General features: G+C 42.5%; 1 protein-coding gene and 1 long non-coding RNA gene across 2 annotated transcripts; one reads left to right on the top strand and one right to left on the bottom strand.

The window, feature by feature from the left end:
* Positions 1-1,453: 1,453 nt before the first annotated feature.
* Positions 1,454-5,203, bottom strand: GAS1 (growth arrest specific 1). The gene has a single exon (XM_066339987.1). It carries the CDS (start codon positions 4,085-4,087, stop codon positions 3,110-3,112), a length of 978 nt encoding a protein of 325 aa, XP_066196084.1. The 5' UTR covers positions 4,088-5,203; the 3' UTR covers positions 1,454-3,109.
* Positions 5,204-5,452: 249 nt separating this feature from the next.
* LOC136374472 (uncharacterized) lies at positions 5,453-7,484 on the top strand. The gene is made up of 2 exons (XR_010745908.1): positions 5,453-5,601; positions 6,123-7,484. It is a non-coding gene; the product is annotated as an uncharacterized lncRNA (long non-coding RNA).
* Positions 7,485-21,090: the final 13,606 nt, after the last annotated feature.

The raw sequence follows: 21,090 nt of genomic DNA on the forward strand, positions 1-21,090 counted from the left end.
AAAATTAAGTCTTGAGTTTATTGCAGCAGTTAATTATCAGTCCTTTTCGAGTGCTAATGTCTTTACTCTTAAATGAAGAAAAATAAAGGCTTTTAGCTAGGACTTAATTTTTCATCAACAACTAGTTAAATAGTCCTTGTGGGCACTAACTGTTGACAAACTGAAAGCATGTTTCTGGTCATCTGTGCAAGTATTTAAGATCATCCTTATCCCATTGTGAACTCAGCACTTTGTAAAGAAAGCTGACTCTATTTACAAGTCTCACCCAACTACTCTGTCGTCCTCCTAAAGAAACAGTTTCCAGCTTTGTTTTAACAATAAGCTTACTCAACCGTTCAGATGACTTTAAAAACAAACTTGAGATCATAGCCGCACACCATAGTCATACACTTGTTTGGTATCACAACTATTTGGGGTTGGTTTATGTGTGTGCACGTGCACTTATGTACATTTATTGCTGGGCAATGTAATCAAATTCACACCCTAAAGAAATAGTAAAATAATCTTCCACTGAAATAACTAACCCAAGTAGCAGGGTTTTCTAGTTTTGTTGATTTATACAACAGACGGATGTGGATTTGTGCTCTGTCAAGATCTGCTAAGATGAAAAAGACACTATCTTGCTAATCTGTCGCCCCCTCAGTCAAAGTTTATTTGTGGTAGCTTTTAAACTTCTGACTTGCCTTCCAATTATAGCCTTTAAAAAGAAAAGCTTTAAATAAACACCATGAATAGAAGATAAATAAACTTTTTTTTTTTTTTTTTTTTTTTTTTTTTTTTTTTTTTTTTTTTTTTTTTTTTTTTTTTTTTTTTTTTTTTGAGTGCCTAGCTTGACGCAGTCCAAACTCAAATCCCTAGAGGACTGAGCTCTCTCTTTTGTGTTAATGTTTAAAAGATTTTCCAGTGCCGGAGTTTATTCCTACTGCAAACATTTCTATTTACAAGGTCAAGTGTATCAGCACTCGACACAGCTTAAGAGTGTAATTATTTATCTAAGGGCGTTTGAGTGTAGATCAGTAGCTCTGGCAGCAAACCAGGCTTCAGCACGATGCAAAGCATCTCCTAAGCACAGTATTACAAGATCTAGTAATTGCTGATCCCTTCAGCGTGTTTACTTTTGCATTCTTCGTTGTGGGAGAAAGCAGACTGAATAGCAAACTTCGCGTTTTGTTGCAGCTGCCTTGATGCGTGCGCCCCTGCCCGCGCGAAGTGAAGCCTTGTTCGAAGCGCTTGCCGCCTCTGTGTGATCTATTTCTCACCACTCGTTTGCACGCCTAGGAGCACTTCTACAAGCGCCAGTGGGAGCAGTGTGCCTGCAGGAAGGAAGCGCGGTGCACCAGTAATTCTACACGTATATATACAGGAGCAGTGTCCTCGAATTGCTTTACTCTCTTCTGGCACTGACAAGTTACCATGCCAACGCATTATAAAATCAACCACTCATTTAAAGAAATACTTTCAAAGCTGTATTTACTTCTTGCATGTAATTATCCATTAAAGTAAGAATAGCAGTAGTTTACATCTATGTGAAGTATTACAGGCAGACACAGTTTTGTTTTGTTTTTTTTTACTGTTTTTTGGTTTGTTATTCTGTGGTTTGATCCCCGCCTCTCTTCCCCCACCCCCACATCTCGGGTGCTGAGAGTTCAAGTGTCCCTGGAAAACAATTTCACTGCATCCATTATTTAAAGCTCTTTCTTTACTAATTTACACGTTTAGAAAATACAAAAAAAGCCATACATATTTAAAAGAGAGGCCTTTTTTTCGCCTTCTATAAAAAATACAATGTTTAAGGCAGGTCAGAAAAGCGTTTATACAATTCTAAAATGTTCATAAAGTCTCTCCAAATAAGAAAGTTAACTTTCAATCTGTAAAATACACCGTACATTTGATGTTCTAGAGAATACTTCACTTAATCACTGTTGCTGGTATCCCTTTAAACATAAAGTGAAATCTGTACCTTTCCAAAAACGAATAGCAAATGCAGCTACCTGGCAAATAGGACGCGGAATTAAAACTTTTTATTATTTTTTAAATAAATTATCCCCAAAGCATACAATTTATAAAATTCTATATACAATGAAGAGCGACTGGTAACAAATCCCAGTTTTAAATACTTTTTCTTATATAAGATTTACCAGAGGTCAGCACCCTGATATGACGAGGCAATAAAACTTTTCAGGATATTTGTACATACATGTTCTCGAGTTTAAAAGTGTCTTTCAAAGATGGCAGTGCAGAGCTCTTTTAAAACAAAAGTTGCATTGTTCAGTATAGCCAACAACTCCGAAACAATTTTTTTTTTTTAATGTCGCTAGGTTACAGAGGAAGATACGGCTGCTGGCACGCTTTTGTTATAGGCAATATGTGTGTGCAAGAGGGTGTGCTGTAAACCACCGAATTTATTCAGTCTGCTATTTCCCTAAATTTAATGGCAGATGCGGCGTAGGCCCCTTTCGGGCACAACTGCATCGGGAAGAGCGAGATGCAGCTAATGATAATCAAGTTGCTGACTAACTAGTACGGCAACGCTTTGGCAGCAAGTTTGGGTTGCTCACCTCTTACTAACCTTCATCTCAACACTCTTTAAAAGACCCCCAGTACCAGCAGGCCACGACTCCCGGTTTGTCCCGGGGGGCGGCTGGCGGCCTCGCCCGCAGTCTCCGTCAGCCGCTCCGCTAGCTGGTAACACGAAGGCAGGGTGGCAGTAATTGCATAGTGCACACTCGAGACCAACACCCGAAACACGAGCGGCCCCTGCGCTCCGGCCACCACTCCAGCGGCCGGCAAGCAGCGCCGGGCCGGGGGAAGGGGTCGGCTGAGGGCTGCGCGCAGCAGCGGAGGCAGAGGGGGAGACGCGAGGGGACGGGGCGCCAGGGTGAGGGGTCGGGGGAATCCGCGGCCAGAGCGTTCAAAGCCGCTCCGCGCCGAGGGGCCCCGCCGGCCGGATCCCCGGCCGCCGCGGGAGGCCTCGACTAGAGGTCCACGGCGGCTCGGCGCGGCAGGCCTGGCCCGGCCCCGCCCGGCGAAGGGGATGGGGAGGGAGGCAGCGATGGAGGGAAGAAGCCATGGGAAAGCAGGCAGGGAGGAGTGCCGGAAGGCAGGGATGCTAGAGCCGTGGCAACAGCGGCACCAAGATGGAGGCGAGCAGCGCCCCGGCCGCCCCGGCGGGCCGGCCGGCGTTATCTGCCTGCACGGGGAAGCCGGGCTCGGCGCCCGCATTGTCCTCCGCGTCGTCCCTCCCCTTCTGGCTCGGCTCCTCCTCGTAGTCCTCGTCGTAGTACTCCTCCAGGCCGCCGTCCGAGCCGCCGCTGCTGCCCGCGCCGTTGCCGCCCATGTCGGTGCCGAAGCAGAGACGGGCCATGTTCTCCTTGACCGACTCGCAGATGGGCCGCTCCAGCCCGTCGCAGACGCAGTCGTTGAGCAGCACGGCCTTGGGCACGGCCAGCATGTCCTCGATGACGGCGCGACACTCGGGTGTGCAGCGCAGCCCGTTGAACAGCTTCCCGCAGTAGGTCATGTAGCGGTTCAGCGCCAGGCTGCAGCGGCTGTCCCAGTCGCAGCGCCGCCGCGCCTCCGTGCAGCCCATGACGCCGGGGCCGCCGGGGCCGGAGCCGCCGGGGCCGCCGCCCGCGGGGCTGCTGGTGCGGGGCAGGCAGGGCTCGATGGCGCGCTTGGTGGCGCGGCAGTTCTCGTCCTGCGCGCAGTCGCAGTCCTCCAGCGCCGGGCCACGCCGGGTGTGGTTGAGCTGGATGAGCGCTGCGATGCAGTGGCTGGGGCACCGCCGCCTGGACGAGGTGGCCGCGCCGGCAGCACCCGCCGGGCCGTCCCCGCCGCCCGCCGGCGGCGGCTGCTGCTGCAGGAGCACCGGGGCGCACGCCTCGGCGTACTGGTTGTACGCGTAGCTGCACTCGGGCTCCCCCTGACACTGCAGCACCGCCTGCCAGCAGATCAGCCGCCGGCCCTGCACCAGCGAGCCCCGAGGCAGCCACACGGCGCCCAGCGCCGCCGCCAACCACAGCCAGGCGGCCGCCCGCGGCCAGCGCCGGCCGCCGCCTCCGTGCCGAGCGGGCGAGGGGGCCACCATCGCGGACGGGGGTAGTAGCTGCAGCCGCGAGCGAGCTGGGAAGAGGCGCTGGTAGACGAGGAGGAGGAGGAGAAGGAGCTGCCGCCTGTGGAAAAGTTTCCAAAACTCCCGCCGGCAGTGTGCATGAGGTCTCCTCGCATCAATCCATGCGCGCCGGGCTCGGGGTTCTCCAGCCCCCGAGCGCTGAAGTCGGCGGGGCCGCGGTACAAAGCAGGCGTCCGGGGGCCTTCCCGTGCCCCCCACCCGCTGCTCCGGGCTCGGCGAGGCGGCGGCGAAGGTGCCCGGAGAGGTGCGGAAAGTCAGTGCAAACAGGGGCTCGGACGACAGCGGATCCGTAGTGCGCTCGGGGAATCGCAGGCTGCTCCAGGAGAGCTCATGATGCTGTACTGTTCTTCATGCAGTTCCGTCTCTTTTTTTTTTCTTCTTGTTGTTTTTTTTTTTTTTTTCCCACAAAATAAATGCCCAGCTGCTGCTGCTGCCTCCTCGGGAGCTTTTAACTCTCCGCTCGCAGCATCTCTGCACATGCCAGCCGCTCCGATGCCATTCACAGTCCCGGCTGCGCTCACTCCCTTTCGGTATGGATCACGCTTTCGGGTGGCGCGGAGAAGAAATATTTTTCCCCGCGACCAAGACGAGTGCACGGGGAAAGGAGAAGCGGCAGCCTTCGCGGTCTCTTTCACTCTGGGCGACTGATGCTGCTTCTGTTGTCAACAAGCCCCGCAAGCTGCTCTGTGGATCCGTCTGTGGATCTTTTTTTCTTTGCAAGGCTTTAAATACAAAAGTGCCCTCCGAGCAGCAGCAACGTGCTCTGATTAGGCTTCATTATGCATGCATGGAAAAGCAAACAAACAAAAAAAATTAGCAACGCTTCTTCTTTTACACAACCCCCCCAGCCTGCGCTTTCTCGCTCTCTTTCTCCCTTTCTCCACTTTTTCTCCCTTCGCTCGGCCCCCTTTCCCTGCCTCGCCACTTGCCATTGGCCCAGCCTGTTGTTGAAACCTTTTTTTTTTTTTTTTCCTTCCCCCTCCTTCTCTTTACGATGCGCTGGAGGGAGGGAAGGAGAGAGGGGGGCTGGAGGGCAGCTCACATTCAAAGCTTGAAAGGAAAGGCTTAAGGAGAGTGACAGCCCCCCGAGGAGCCCCTCCTCCCGTTAAGGCGGTGCGGCGGCCGGGCGGGAGGCGCTGAGTGGCGGCGGCGCTGCGGGACCAGCCGGGCGGCGGCGGGGCCGGGCGGCGGCGGGGCCGGGCGGCGGCGGGGCCGGGCGGCGGCGGGGCCGGGCGGCGGCGGGGCCGGGCGGCGGCGGGGCCGGGCGGCGGCGGGGCCGGGCGGCGGCGGGGCCGGGCGGCGGCGGGGCCGGGCTGGTTGGCTGAACCGCGCCGCGGCCGGGCGGCATGGCTCTCCGCGCTGGTATTGCAAGCATGGCAGTATCAAGAAGTCCTGCTGCCTACCAAGCTGGGGAAAAACAAGTTCTCTAGCTCAAGTGACGCTTGTACCCAAACTTCTCGGTGATTCAAGTAAGGGCGGTGCTGCTACCAGACCGGTAGGCGTTAGGCTCAAAGTGGGACCGATTTTGTTCTTACAGAAATAGAAAAGGAGATCCTGGTTTTCAGTACCAGTGCTCTCCGGGAGAGCAAAGCTAACTACTAGTGGTGTAGTGCGACCATGTAAATAGTCCTTTGCTGTGCTTTTGGTGTTACAGCTTTCCACTTGCCGCGTGTCCCACCGATTTTAAAGTCATACAACTCAGATTCTCCTGAGATTTTGTGCACGATTTAAGACACTGGCTTACGAGGGTACCTGTTAGCAGACACACTGTAGATCTCAGTATACTTCTTTGATACTTGATCTGCCAACTTGTAAAAAGTTTTTAAAAATTTGTTAAGAGTTTTAACTGAAAGCAAAATGCCTTGCTGTAGTCCTGTCTTCTTGTTACGCTTTCAATTTATAAGGAAGTAGAAACAAAAATATTAAGGCACAAGGAGAGGACCGTAACAAATTGAATACTCGAGCATTTACCCACTGCCTTTCGTTTCAGCGCTACCTTAATTCCAGAGCAGCATCGTCTCCAACCACAAGGGGCGTCGGTATCTGCTGCCTGTCAGAGCTGGCGCTTTTTTCATCCTGAGACTATCAACTCCATCTGTCACAAGAATTGGGACAAAACCTATTTTCCAGAAACTCGGGGATTTTGGAATCCCATGTGGTGTGGGTTTATGTCTGTCTCAAAGTGTGTAGACTGTGGAATGGTGGCGTGGTGTGGCTGGCAGTCAGTATGATTGATGGGTTGAGAAGCATTCTTAAGGGCTTGCTCCATTGTCATCAGTTTTACAAGCTGTTTGTGTTTCTCCTTCAGTATAATTTTTCCTATTCTTGTGTAAAAGTCGTGTTTTTAAAACTGCAAAAGCTGTGCTTAGAAACTCTGCCTCCATCCACCTAGTTTAGAGCTTTTTCTTTTAATTCTTGTTGAATAGTAGTATTAAAAATGCCAGATGTTGTTCAGGCAGGTTGCAGTAAATGTACATTGCTATCTACACTGGGAGCATTCATGCATTGCTTTGTTGCCCTATTATCTGGTCATACTGCTGTTATTAGTAGAAATCAGCTAGTCTGGGTGTCTCTGCTGGAGATGACTTTGCAGGTGCTGCACTGACTGGTTCTTAGGAAAGATGCCCCACGGGGCAATTGGAGGGAAGAGGGCCTGGATGCCGGGATGTTCCAGACAGAAGAGAGTCTGAGAGAGGGGATTCCAATGGAGCAGGATTGTGGCTTGGAGCCTCCTGAGCTCCCTCATCACGGAAGAGAGGAGTCCCAGTGGGCCACCTCCTGCGGACAGCTGGGTGATGAGCTCTGTTCCCTCTCAGCTCCTGCCTTCATTTGCAAAATCTGCCCAGCTTGGCTGTGCTTCATTTCTGGAGGAGAAAGCAGGCTGTTTACTCTGTGAGGAAAGGCAGCAGCTGGATGTCGGGCCTCCCAGGAGGGGGAGTAGAGGAGCCTTCACTGCTGGCCTTACACCCTTGTGTGGCTGGGAAGAGGCTGCTGTGGTGCTGCCAGAGCAGGAGGACGATCAGTGCCTCATCCCACTAGTGCTGATGGACGTCCCTGGCTGGACTGTTCGTTGAACGGCAGGGCATGGCATGAAACATCACATTATTCATAGGTAGAAATTTTCACATACAGCTTTTAGTTAAAGAAATGGGTACTTTATACAGTGATAATAATAATGGAAATTCTGTCTTTGAAGTTAAAATTACCTTCAGTATCATACAACTGACAAAAATTGTAACAGAAAATAGGTGGATTCTTCAATTACCACACCTTTTAGCCGTCTAAAATATGATCATCTACATTCAAGACTATATATTGTCAATAAATTACCTTATTAAAATGGTTTAAAACATTTTTCTGTCCTATCTTTATTTAATGAACATTTGAATTCTGTCTGTATTTGTAACTACAATTTTGGGCGAGGACTTTGGCACTCACCGTGTTCTGTTGGAGGAAGGAAGTCTTTTGTGTGGAGCTAAACCTAGAGAAATTCTCTGCCCGACTTTGATCCAAGTTTTTTAACAACCAGAGTGATATTGTCAAATTCAACTTTTCAATTTTCAGAGTAGCTGTAAAAGTAATGTGAGAGGCAGCTTTTGCTCTCTTTCACAAAGCACCAAATCAGACAATTGTGTACATTCCCCAGCTTGACAGTAGAATAAGACCTGGTAACTTTCTGCATTCTCACATTTGCTAGGTTTTTCTGTGCCATCCTTTTCAGTCTCAGCAATTATGCCAGCATTACAAATTACAATAGAGTACCTGTCATCCAGCACTAGGGGTCATTTTGGCAACCAGAAAAGCCAGTGTGTATGTGATCTGGATTTATTGGAAAGACTCCTGGGCACCTTTTTGTCCAATCCTGATGTCTGTCCCCCCTCCTTTTTTTTTTTTTTTAATTTCATACCTTTTCCTAATGGATCTCCTTTTCAAATCATGTTTCCTTTAGCTCTTTCTTTGACCTATTTTACATCAAGAGTATTTAAAAAATAAAGTCAAGTAGACACCATACCAGTTGATCTTAAAATTTAGAAGTTTACATTCAACTGAAAATACATGGTCAGTATATGTGGTTAATTCTTCTCGAATTATTTTAAGCACATTTTTTATTTGCTTATATTGATTTTTTCGTTTTAAGAGATTCACAGCTACTATTAAAAATTTCTGCCAGGTATACTGGGAATTAATTTGCTGATACAATTTCAGTATGTGCATCTGGTAATACCTTAAATTTGTGCCTGAAGGGGATACAGAGAGCAATTTTCTTCTTGAAGAAGGGACTTAATTCTGTGGTGATACTAGACTTCACCTGTCAGTGAAAGGCAGAAATTCTGTCAATAGTTCTCAGAACCTTGGTATTACGTGAGGGGGGTCATGGTAGGCAGCAAAACTCCTGCTTCTTACACCAACTTTCATCCTGTAGAAATGACCCAGTAAGGTGTCACTCACAATAGCCTGTGCAGTTGACTGAATATGGACATGTGCATGCAGCAGAGTTCTTAGATTTGGTGTACCTTCAGAGACCCATAAATAATGTCTGTGTTCTAAAATTACAGAAAAAACTTCATGACTTACCAGATTCCCAGCACAAACTGAGGGGAGGGGAATGAATACCTTTAAGTGGTGTCTATTTCAGTAGAGAAGAGAGAGTGAAGGCATCTAAATTAGGTTTATTCTCCACATCTGGAGTAGTTTATCTTTTTATTGTCTCTGCAAAACTCTTTAGGACATTCATGTGTTGAATTAGCCACCTAAATTAGGTGCAATTCTACCCAAAATAGTGACTTCATCTTTGCTAGAATGTGCATGATGTCCCAGTGTGACCATGCCCTCTCTTCTTGATGTAGTCAGAAAAAAAATAATGAACAGGGAGGATAGTAAGTAATTGTATTGACCTACAGTTGATTTGAAGCTCACAGCTGCTGAGACTACTACACTTTGCGCTTAGGATCAGTTAGACATTGTTCTGTTGGCTATATGTTTTTGAGGTTGTCTTTGCAGTGTAAAGTCTCATTAACATTACAATATTCTGGGTCCTGCAAATGTGCTGTGATGGTTAACTGCACACACAGAATCATAGAATGGTTTGAGTTGGAAGGGGGCTTTAAAGATGATCTTTGGTGATGCCATAAAGGAGTCTCTCATATTGCAGAGTCATAGCTACAGGTCCCACACCAGATGTGCAAATAGTCCATGAATTATACATCTGGTTGCAATCAAAAGAGCCAGTTAGATTCATGAATAGCATAGTTCTTTGAGTGCAACATACAAGGTTCTTTTGGATGGCTGGTGACAATGCATTATCTGCAGAGTAGCTGTATATAGCAGTAACAGTGTAATTGCAATCACAACCTAAATATCAGGGTCAACACTCAGCACAGCTGAGGATGTAGGGCTTACCAAAAGATGTCCCTTCTGGGGAGAGCGAGGAGAGCAAATCTATCAGTCTGTCCCTGCAATTTTGCACAGCATTCTCATGCCCTAGTTAGATGCAAAATTGGGGTACATTTTATAGCCACTACTGGGTGAAGTGCTGTGGATGGGACTGTGGTCAAGCCTTTCATTGTTTGTGGGCACATTGTATGGAATATTTCTTTGTAGGAAGTGTACTTAGTTTCTACAAAACATTTCTGGGTATCAGGTTGAGAACAAGACCATGCAGACTACATCTTACTCCACATTTCCCCCTGTCCCCCCATGCCATGACAAGACAAACCACAAGACTTCCACCTGATTTCTGCATGTGCATCACAAGCCCCATTGCATATTGAGCTACACCAACACCTGCCCATGATGGGGTTAGAACTAGAGATGATATTTAAAGTTCTTTCCCACTCAAAGCATTTTATGACAAGATGTGATCTAGTTCCAAATGCCCTGCAATAAACGAAGACATCTCCAGGTGTACCAGATTGCTCAAACCCTCATGCAATCACAGAATATTCTGAGTTGGAAGAGACCCACAAGGATCACTGGATCCAGCTCTTAAGTGGATGGCCCATAGAGGGGTTGAACCCACTGCCTTGGTGTTGATAGCACTTGTCACATGATCTCCACTCAGACAGTGAGCCATTGACCACTACCCTCTGGAGGCAACCATCCAGCCAGTTCCTGATCCACCAAATAGATGACCCATCAAATCCTTCTCTTTACAATTTAGAGAGAAGAATAAGGTGGATCATGGCAAAGGTCTTACAAAAGTCCATGTAGATGACATCTGTAGCCCTTCTTTTGTTCACTGATGTACTCACTCCATCATAGAAGGCCACTGGGTTGGTCAGAGAGGACTTGCCCTTGATTAAGCTGTCCTGGCTGGGTCAATCACCTGCTTAGCACAGTGTCTAGGAGGAACTGTTCTATGATCTTACAGGCACAGAGGGGAGGCTGACAGTTTAGTAGTTTCCAGACTTTCTACCCTTTTAAAAGTTGACTACATTGTTTCCCCTTCTCCAGTCACCTGAGAACTCACCTGACTGATATCAGTTTTCATGTATCAAGGAGAGTGTCTTGCCAGCTAGATCAGCCAATTCTCTCAGGAGTTTGGGATGCATTTCATCAGGTCCTGTATTATAAGTACGTAAGTATGTATGTTCAAGTTCTTCTCTGTTGTGGGATGTTCTTTGCTCCCCCAAGTACCAGGTCCATCCACTCATGAGGAAGCAGAAATAGATTTTAAATCCACTGTCTCCTTTGTTGTTTTTTAATATGCCTTTTACAATTGTAATATTTACTTAAAAATTGAGTAGCGTCCTTGTAAAGTTGGGGGTTGTTATTTACATATGAAGTAGTAAGGATCATTGAGAGATTTACCCAGTGTATCTAGTAAAGTAAACATGGAAGTATTGCACAATACAGTATTGCTGGACTTCTTTTTGAACTCTATTCCAATCTAAACTACAAACTAGACCACACATGCTGTTAAAACAAATCTAAGTAGGACATCAACCCTTTTTTGGTCCTATGAAAGGCAAAAGTAATGGTGGAGCCAACTGATTCCTGGTCACCTATTAAGCCAATTAGAGACAGGTTTTGAATAACCATATTCTATGAAAGTAAGTGTGAACCATACACACTGTCAATATGTGCAACAGGAGAGTGGGGTCTTCCCTTTCATCCTCTCTGCCCCACACACAACCTCTTCCTTTGTGATTGTCTCCAGTAGGCAATGTGATTTTTTGCCTTAGACAAGAATGCTACATGGGAGTTGTGCTAAGAGGAGAACACTGGGTAGGAATTTCAGGAGGAACACTCTGGATGCTCACAAAATGAATGTGTTCTAGAGATGGATAAGTTTGGTGATCAAGGTTGACTTGGTTACACATCATCCTGCAAAAGGGTATAATATGCTGCTGGAGTTAGGCAAAATGTTTTTCCAAGGCTGCAGTCAGCTTGTGGGTGCATTCCCTTCCTGGCAGGGATTCCTGCATTGTACATCCAGCCTGAGGACAGGGAAATAAGGATGAGTAAAAGTGCTAAAACCTAACTACATGTGGAGATAAAATCCTAAAGTAACTGCATGGGTACTTTGTTGCTTTGCAATTGTACATTCTGTAAGGCCAAAGACTAGGTTCTAGCTGAACCTGCTTATATTATAACACTTAAGACATGGTTGTATTATATATACTTCATTGACTATACTTAGATACTGTATGAGCAATAAATGTAATCATAATCATCCACAAAATTAGTATCATATTTCTCATGCCTGACCAGGGGTCTACTACTCTTCCATGTGAAACCAATTTCAACCATTACAGTTTTATGGGAGTTCTTTAGTGGAGACATATCAACATACATACACACCGAAGCATTTATGTTTTTTGTTTGCTGGATTGTTTTGGTTTGTTAACCTTTTTACTTTCAGATTTTTCAAATGCTTACAACTACCCAGAAGCAGCTAATAGGTTTGTGTTTCATTTTCATTTTGTGTTTCAATTTCCTTGAAAATTGTATAATACAAACTTGTAAGAAATCAGAAATTCCAAGTATTTGTTCAGGTGAAGCATGAAGAAATGAGTCATTTTGTGAGTAAGCAGAGTTCCACTTAATATGAACAAAAATGAGATGGACAAAGATAAGAGCAGCAGTTTCATTTTTTTGTCATTTGAGGTTATACCAACTCAAGTATAACATGTACTCTGTAAAGGTAACACCTAATTTTGTCTCCTACTTCTATTCCCAAATTCAATTTCTGTATTAGAATTTGAAGATGACTGTAGTGAAACATGCCATTCAGAAATATATCCTCAGCATGTTCAATTTAGTAACTATCCTTGATGTATCCTGTGATGATATTTGTCTACGGCATTGTTTACACACAAAAGTAGCTGTGATTAAAATAAAATCATCTTTCAAAACAATTTGATTAAAGCAATAGAAATCTAATTCAACATAAATTGGAAGTTAGCAAACTGACTTTGGGTGTTTTCCAGTAGGTCTCTTTAAGCACAGCTGGCTTCATATAATCAAGAAATGGTGATATCTTTATTGAGTTGACCTGCTATAAAAGAGTGTCAGACTTGTTTATTACACCTTCTTAGAAGAGTTTCATTCTTTCATTCTACTGAAACAAAATGTATTTAGACTAAATATTGTGCTAAACATGAAGTAGGGATGCAAATATTTCAGAGTCCTGACCCAGATTACCAATTCAAATAAATCAGTGTTACTCAATAAATAAACTAAGTGTGCTTAGGCAAGGATTTGCTTTGATTTAACTAGGTCTTTTAAAAGGTGGTTACAGATAATCAGTGTAACTTTTGATATGGTCAGTAGCCTTCACTCCCTTAAGTCCATTTGATTATTTGCTTGAAATATCAGAGGAGAAGAATGACTTAAGGTGGATTTCTATATAGAGGGAAATAGCATGGATAATTAGCAGATTTTATTACCAGAAGAGCAGCTATATTCATGCAGGTACATGTATCTTTATTTCTACATGTCACCTAAAATTAAAAGATGTCAAAGCAGTTAGTAGAATTCTACCCCATACCTCTACCACACCCTTAGCAATGATGTCTGAATACTGGAATGAAAGAAAAGTCTTAAAAGTTTAATTTGCAAAAGTGATGAATGATACAATTACTTCCTTATTAGAGACACAGTCTGAAACACTTCCAGACAGCCTGATTTTCAGAATATGCTGAACACCTAAGCTTTGAAAATCAGATTTTCTAATTTGACATTCAAACAAGAATCATTCACAGTCATGGATAGCTTTGAAAACATATCTCCTTAATGCAATAAACAAAAATTAAGGACTTCAGAGATGATAGAGAAATGCAATCAGTCATAAACTTGTAATTGTGCCAGTAAGAAGCATTAAAATATTGAGGTAGGAGATCTCAGTAACAACATCACATAACAGCTGTGTTCATTTTTTGGTTGTATTATAATAGACTGAGCCACCAGCTGTTTACACTTGTGTTGCAAATGAATATTTCATTCTTCCTACAAATAGCAGTAATTATGTGTGTTCATTGAAGGTGTGATCTTTCTGTTTGCATGAGGTGACTGGTCTTCTTGAAGTTCTGCAACAGGTATAGATCAGCTCTAGGATGACTGTAAATATGAGACTAAAGTTGTTATTTTGGGGAAAATGGTTAGCAACAGTGGTGCTTCAGAGATTTTTCAAACCCTGGGATCTAAGCTGTAAGCTATCATCATGCTGTTTTCTGGAGCCAGACTCAATATCCATGGCTGGATATCCCAAACATGTCCAGAGACTTACAGATATTATAAATTAGAGATGAAAAAGAAGTTTCAGAACATTCTCCATTCCTATTGCAAGATTATGCACTCAGTGTGATATTAGTTATTGTGTTAAAATTTCCACTAGTTTATTTTGATCTATTTTTAAATGCCCTACGTGATAGGTTAAGGGGTTTCTATCACTTTCTTTCAAAAGATTTCTTTGTTTGGAAACATCTCTTCTATCTGATATAAATTTACCACCTTTGGATATGATTATTCATTGCTATATTTCATTTTCCCACCCAGGTATCTCTCTAAAAGTGTTAATTCCAATGGAAATCATAAAATTAATTACTAGGGTAATGATTGGCATGATACCCAAGCCCCTTCAGTTCATTGAACCACATCTCTTTGTGTTACATTGTCTAGTTACTTTTATCTAATGTGTGTGTTCAGACCTTATACCAAGCTGAAGCAAACTAGGGTTAGGATTTAGCATAACAGTGTTGCAAATATTCTTGTTAAATCAAGTTAATAGCATTTAAACTTGCTTCATTCTGTTCTAACATCAGCTTAATACATTCAGCCCAAAAATCTGTTAGGATCTGTTTCTTTCTGTTGTTCACAGCCTTTATCCCATTCTAGATACCCTGCTTGTGCTCATGGGCTATAAGATGTTACATAAAAAATTAGAAACAGTGGAAAAGATTAAGATTGTCTTGTTAGAAAAAACAGCCTTACAAGTTTATACCCTGTCTTTGCTTTCTACTTTTGGCATTTGCTTCTCTAAATTTAGCTGTAAAAGAGAAGATTCCCCATCATCTGCCTACCTCTTTCTTAAGATCCACGTTGGTTTTATTCCAGCTGAAGTCTGAGTTAAATTCACAGGAGACTTGCTTTTGTTATATTTGTTTCATACCAATGGGAAGATGCTATAGACTTGCTGTAGAGTTGAGGTTTTGCAATACACCCATGGTACTTCTTTTGGGATTGGAAAGCTGTCCCTGCTTGAAACCGTTTTATAATATGGTGTTCAAAGAATATTTGTATTTCGTAGTTGATTTTAACCCAAATTTAACCTAACATATATAACTGCATTAGACATTGAGGCTTTTTGACAGAAAAGTGGGATCATTAACTGATAACTCTTCTCGGATGTGAATTCTGGCATGTTATTTATCCTTACGTCTAGTGAATTCTTGCACACTGAAAAGTTTAGCAGAGTGTTCTAATGTGGAGAATCTGATGGCTACTGCAAGACAGTGAATTTCCTCAAAACAAGATCAAAGGATAATATATGCATGTAGCTAGAAATAGTCCTTTAAATATTTTCACCATTCTTTGTTCCATTAAGGAATAGTTGCTTCTTTGTGGTAACATCTTTGTACTTATTTTCCCTAAACCTGCATTTTTTCCCTGAATATGCGTTTTTCCCACTCAGGCACTTACTTTTTCCCTCTTATTTTTCAGTTCCTGCACACATTTAGAAAAAAACAGCAGAGGAAAAGTCTTCTACTTGACCATATTTACTGATTCTGCTATGGCCTGTCCAGCTGCCTTTTACCAACATTCTTAACTGAATTTCCCTTCCCAAAACTATTTATTAAAGGTAAAACATTGTACAAGTGAATGCCTAGATATAGTTGTGTGAGAATTTTTCAGGATCATTTGGGTAGCCATCCTGAAATCTTTCTGTGGATTTGGGAAAGTTCCAGAAACCAGAAGTTCCAACCAGGTGGAAAACTGTAGCCTGAATGACACATTACAGATGTGCATGGCTCAGAGCAGATCAGAGAAAGCCATTTGAACAAATTCACATGAAGTGTTTAGTGAATTATTAAAGAATTTGGCAAAATGTAAGTTTGCTTGGACATCATTTGAGAACAGAAAATGGGTCAAAAACTGTCAAACAAGAAGCTTGTTGTGAATAGTTCAGACAATATTAGGCTTCTTTTAGGTGGAATGTGACCCTGCTAACCCTGAAGTGTGAGTTAGACCTTTGATGTTCACGGGGATTCCAAATTAGGCAGACATAGTTCATCCAGGCTGAGACAGTAGCATGTAAGTGCCTGGTGCAAATTTACCTTCAGTTAAACCAGGCCCAGTTTGTAACCAGCCTTGAAATATGCAAGATCTAGTAAAATTATTTGAAGAAGTGGTCAAGAGTTAAGCAGACATGTGCTTCTTAAAAAAAAAAAAAAAAAAAAAAAAAAAAAAAAAAAAAAAAAAAAAAAAAAAAAAAAGAGAGATAGAAGGAAAGAAAATGGAGAAATGGAGGAGAAATGGTAGACTTCAAAGAGAAGAGAAATTGCACATTTCTCCTCCCTTCTTCCTTGGTTTTGGACAAGTGGTTAGCATGGATTAACCTATCATTGTCATCATTATCATTTTCACTTTTATTGTGGTGGATCACTTAGCAATGAATAAAACATCTTTGGGTCTTTACATATACTGATTGACAGCTCAGAAAAGAGAGCAAATGGAGTTTATTTCAGAAAACTTGAATGTTGTAGGGAAGGTGTTCTGATCACAGGTGAAAAGCATCATAATTTTTCTCCACTTCAGGCCTTTCAGATTTAGTGGAATCCCAGTAATGCTCCTGTCTGCAGGATGTCTCTTGATGGGAGAATTTCCACTATATAAGCACTATGTATTTCCACTATATGTAATAAATAAATTAATGGTCTCAGACTGCACATCTGAAAAAGCACAGAGAATACAAGTTTCATTTCTTCTGAAATAGGTAGGTGTTTATTGTCATTATGGATGAAAACCACCCCTGTACAAATAGCCATAAAAGAAGTCCTGTGTGTTCTCTTCCCAGAAGTACAGCTGAAGTGTTTAAAATGGGGAGATTTAGGGTTGAAGAGGAGTTTCTTTGTAGTCCATCTACGCCCAAAAAGATTTTATTGCAGAAATGAGATCTTTGTCCCTAAGAAAAACTGGTGGAGATGGGTTTGTTCTTTGAACTTGCCCTGAAAATAGTAAAGGGAAAACTCTTATCCACATTGGCAATGTGGTGAAAATCCAGCTGCAGCTGTGTCAAATCATAGGAACCATTTTCATCAGCAAGTATTGTCCTGCAATTTGGGTCAATATTTCCCCAGGAATGTAAAGGTATTAGTCACATCCCTGTAAGCTTTCTCCCCATGAATAACATTGGATTATTTTATCTGCCATTGATTTTTTTAAACTGGAATATATTAAGTAAAACTAAATTCAGTAAAAGAAAATAAATAGAGCTGCTTTTTATTTGATAAGAAAGTATGGTATTTTTTCCCCTCAAAAATTCAAATTATTGAAATGTAGTGTTGTTTAGGAGGACAGAGCCTTCCCTTTAATTCAGCATAAGTGGCAGCATACAAGGTCATTTATTTAGAAATAGGGTGATTTCCTGTACTTTACTAAGTCTTGTTTTGCAAAGGTAGGAAAAACAGAAATATCAGAAAGCCTTCTGTGATACATAATGCATACTATGTTTTCTGAACGATCAAGAACACAGTTCTCTCAGTGCCCTTTCTTTGCTCTCAACCCTAAGTATTCATATTCAACTGCTACTCTTATCTTACGGCTTATCTGTGGAATGAGCTAATCCAGTTCCAGGAATAAATTCTTGTGCTGGATAAGGTCAAGTTATATATAGTTTTTGTGACCAAATTTTAATCTTTCTTCATTGTAGATCATGAGAAAGTGTACTGATTTTCGTTAGTGAGAATCCTTAATTGGACCCCCCAATCCAGTGATTGCTTTGTAGTGTCGTAAATCATCTGTGATCCACTTTTGAAGTCAGAAACATCTCCGTATGTTTGATTCTCTTGTGGTTCTCTCTAAATTTGGCTTTATATAATTATAACATAATAACATGCTTTGGGCACCTTTCATTTTTTTGTCCTGTAAGAGGCTAATAAACCATTAGGGCTTTTTTATAACATGGTGAGTGCTATTTTGCAGTGTTTCATTAGCCACAAATCCACAGTTCACCTTCAGGAATTCCGGATGACAGACTAAAGGTATTTTTGCAGCTGTTCTATGGGACCTCATAAAAGTCTTGTTCCCGTTAAAGAGAAAAAAAACCCTGATCTTTTTATAAATCAGTCCTCTTGACAGGCCTCTATAAAGCAAGAAGACACATCTCTGCTAAATCTAAGTACTGACCATTCTATCCATATGCCTGTGGATAGTTCAAATATTTCTTGTATTTTTTCTGTGCGATCGAATGAAGTGAACTCCTTCAAATAGGATATAATATGCTCCAAAATGCTTTGAATGGCTGTTCACATAATAAAACATCGCCTAAAGCAATACTATCTTCTGACTATTTTATGGTGTTTCATGAATTGACTTCTAAATTGAATTCCCTGCCATCTTTATGTACCAGAGAACATCTTGAAAAAATCAAGCTACAAATAGTGACTGTTTTCTAAAGGTCAAAGAAATTGTAAGGGAAAAAAAAGAAAGTATTTTCTGAAAAGAAATATTCAGGAAGCCCTGAATATTTATATACTGATATCATCTTTAGACCTCCAGGGTGTTTCAGAGTACAGACAGCTACAGTTTTTAATAAAAATGTTTTCCAAATGGAATTTCATTTCTCTTTTCAGATATATAAAAAAAGATTAGTTTCCCATCTCATACTTCTTTGTTTGAGTTTTGATAATTAACATTTGGTTCTTTTCCAAAACAATTTTCTGTCCATTTTAAAAGTGCTAAGGCTTGGAATATAGAACTTCCAAGGAGTGTTTGGTAAAACATATGCTGAAGACTTGCCTGCAAGGTAATGAAAGGGGGATAGATGCTTCATTTGAAATGATCTCTGTTTGCATGACAATCTTTTGGTATGCATTCGCTGGTGAGAAAATGCACGTTCACACGGCTGTTTTAAAAGTGCAGTTGGTTTACTCAGTATTAAGTCGGCTTGCAGGTACTCTGAATACTTTTGTGCCTTCCATTTTCCAACCTTAGCAGACTGCACTAGCATATACTGTTCTTGTCATGAAGAGATACCATGTATCTGTTTAACTGGTGGCCTTGCTCAGCGTCAGTTCCTTTACACCTGGGCACTATGTCTCTGTACCATATTTTCTACGGCTGAGACATAAGAGGAATTGCTTCTGCTTGCCATCTGGGAAGAACTGAAAGATCATTTGTAGTGGTGTGTTTCATTGACAGGAAATATTTCCAAAAACATAATTAATGGACTTGGACAGTCATCCAAAGGTCTGTGGAATGCAATGGCAAATTGCATCCTTCTCTAAAGAGTACAAAGGCCAGGTGTGAGTGAAGAAGCAAAGAATATGAAGTCCTTGAATAATATTCAATAACCCTGTCTTGGCCTTTAGTAACCTGCCAAGAATTGGGCAGTGATGTGATGAGTGTGAGACAAGACAGCAACAAAGTGGTAATGCACACTTCACAACAATAGTCTCACAGGCCATCCTCCCAGTTCAGGTCAGCTCTCTTCTCATTGGCAGCGAGAAGCTGGATTTTCAAATGGAAGCAGCCATGTGTTTCTGCATTGCTGCTGGGGAGTTGCTCCTGTGCTCATGTGGGCAGACTGTGGACTTGGTAGCTGGCACAGGAGCTGTCTTGCACAACCAAAGGCATATGGTAATCATCATTTAGGCACAGTTGCCATCATCACAGAATTAAGATTTTGTCTGTATTGGCTGGCCACAATGGCAAGCAAAACAATATGAGTTGTAAGATGTCATAACTTATGGAAGATTTATATATTTGAATCCTGTCACACACTGTCAGTTGTGTCTGTCTTGTACCTTGTCCGTAATGACCAGCCATGTAAAACCCCAGATATTGTGTGGGCCCATAGTAGGACGCAGGAGTATTGAATACACAGTCTGATTCATTAGGGCTGAGTGTAGAGACAAAAGAGCTGTTTGCCTTGTGTTTATATTACTCAATTTGTCTTTCGGTGTAATAGGGAGGCCAAGACAAGTGCTAAATAGTACTTAGAGCTCCGTGTGAACCACATGCAGACGCACCATAGCCTCAGCAGAGAAGTGGCAGTGTAGCTTCAAGAAGCAGCAATTTGTATGAGAAAAAGTAGAGAGCCTCATTTGCAAGCACTTAAAATGTAAGCTTTGTAGTTTGTGAAGTTGACAAGGAGCATGGGTTAATGGAATTCTACTTCCAGGACTTCAGGCTTTGTATGCACCTCCACAGGTGTATAGAAAGATTAAGGTATTTTGGGTAGCACCCAGAGGTGAAACTGGGAGCAGTGGAAAAAAATCAGGAAGGAAAATACATTCTCACCTTGGAGAAAATCCCTAGAAGGTGACAGAAGTTTTGTTGTGTCTATGTTTCAATCTCAGACCAGGTAAAACCAAAGAATACGTGACAGGGAGAAAGGCTTAATTTCTAAGAGATGGGCTATGGGTTGCTTGTTAGCATATTTTGCCACAAAGAATGGGACTAGAGGTATTTTTTACATACCAGGTCAGCTTTTGCTAGGCTTTTACTGAACTTGGGTTTGAAAGGAAGCAGCAAAAAATAGATATCCAATTTACCAAAGAGGGTCTATGCAACAAATTAAACTTGAAAGAAGAGTGTTGTCCGTTCCTTGAAGCAAATGAGGTGTGGAGGAATGGGAACAAAGGATTCCTTGCTTGGTTCTTCAGCCAGACAGTAAGAAAACAAAGCAGTGAAAACAATGCTGAACCCTCTCATCTGTCCTTCTAAACAAAGAAGTGGTGTAAACAAAGGAGAGCTCATGCTAGTGGAAACCTCTAGGTGTTGCTGATTTAGGTTTGCATGAAGTGCGGTTTGACTGTAGCATTCCAGATCCTTGCACAGACTTGACAGTATAATTTGTGACTCCTGAAAACAAATTAATGAATGCAATAAAACTTAATGTTTTCTCAGAGATTACATGAGATGAAATGAGATGAGAGAGAGGGAAGAGTAGAGGGGAAGGAGCACAGTTGTTCTAGTTTGTACCTATATCCTATCCAACTTGTCAGTTTTCACTTCCTCATCCCTGGCTTCAGAGTTCCTTAGTCACTTTTCATTCCTCTCCAATCACAACAAGATCCAAGATGACCTCCTTTTTCAACTTGCTCAATTTGTGCCACTGTCATGTTCCCACTGTATTTACGTACAACGCACTTATTAATCTATGTACCATACATTCCATATCAGCGTCTTCATTGGTAGCCCTTGTTCTTTTCTTTCTTTCTTATGCTTTCTTTGCATAGTTCCTTCTTTGTTATCATTTATGCAGATGAAAAATTTCCTCAGGAAAGTGTTCA

This window comes from Sylvia atricapilla, chromosome Z, assembly GCF_009819655.1.
Source record: "Sylvia atricapilla isolate bSylAtr1 chromosome Z, bSylAtr1.pri, whole genome shotgun sequence".
Classification (NCBI taxonomy): domain Eukaryota; kingdom Metazoa; phylum Chordata; class Aves; order Passeriformes; family Sylviidae; genus Sylvia; species Sylvia atricapilla.

Coding starts and splice junctions, on each gene's coding strand:
- GAS1 (XM_066339987.1), bottom strand. CDS start 4,087: ATGGTGGCCCCCTCGCCCGCTCGGCACGGAGGCGGCGGCCGGCGCTGG.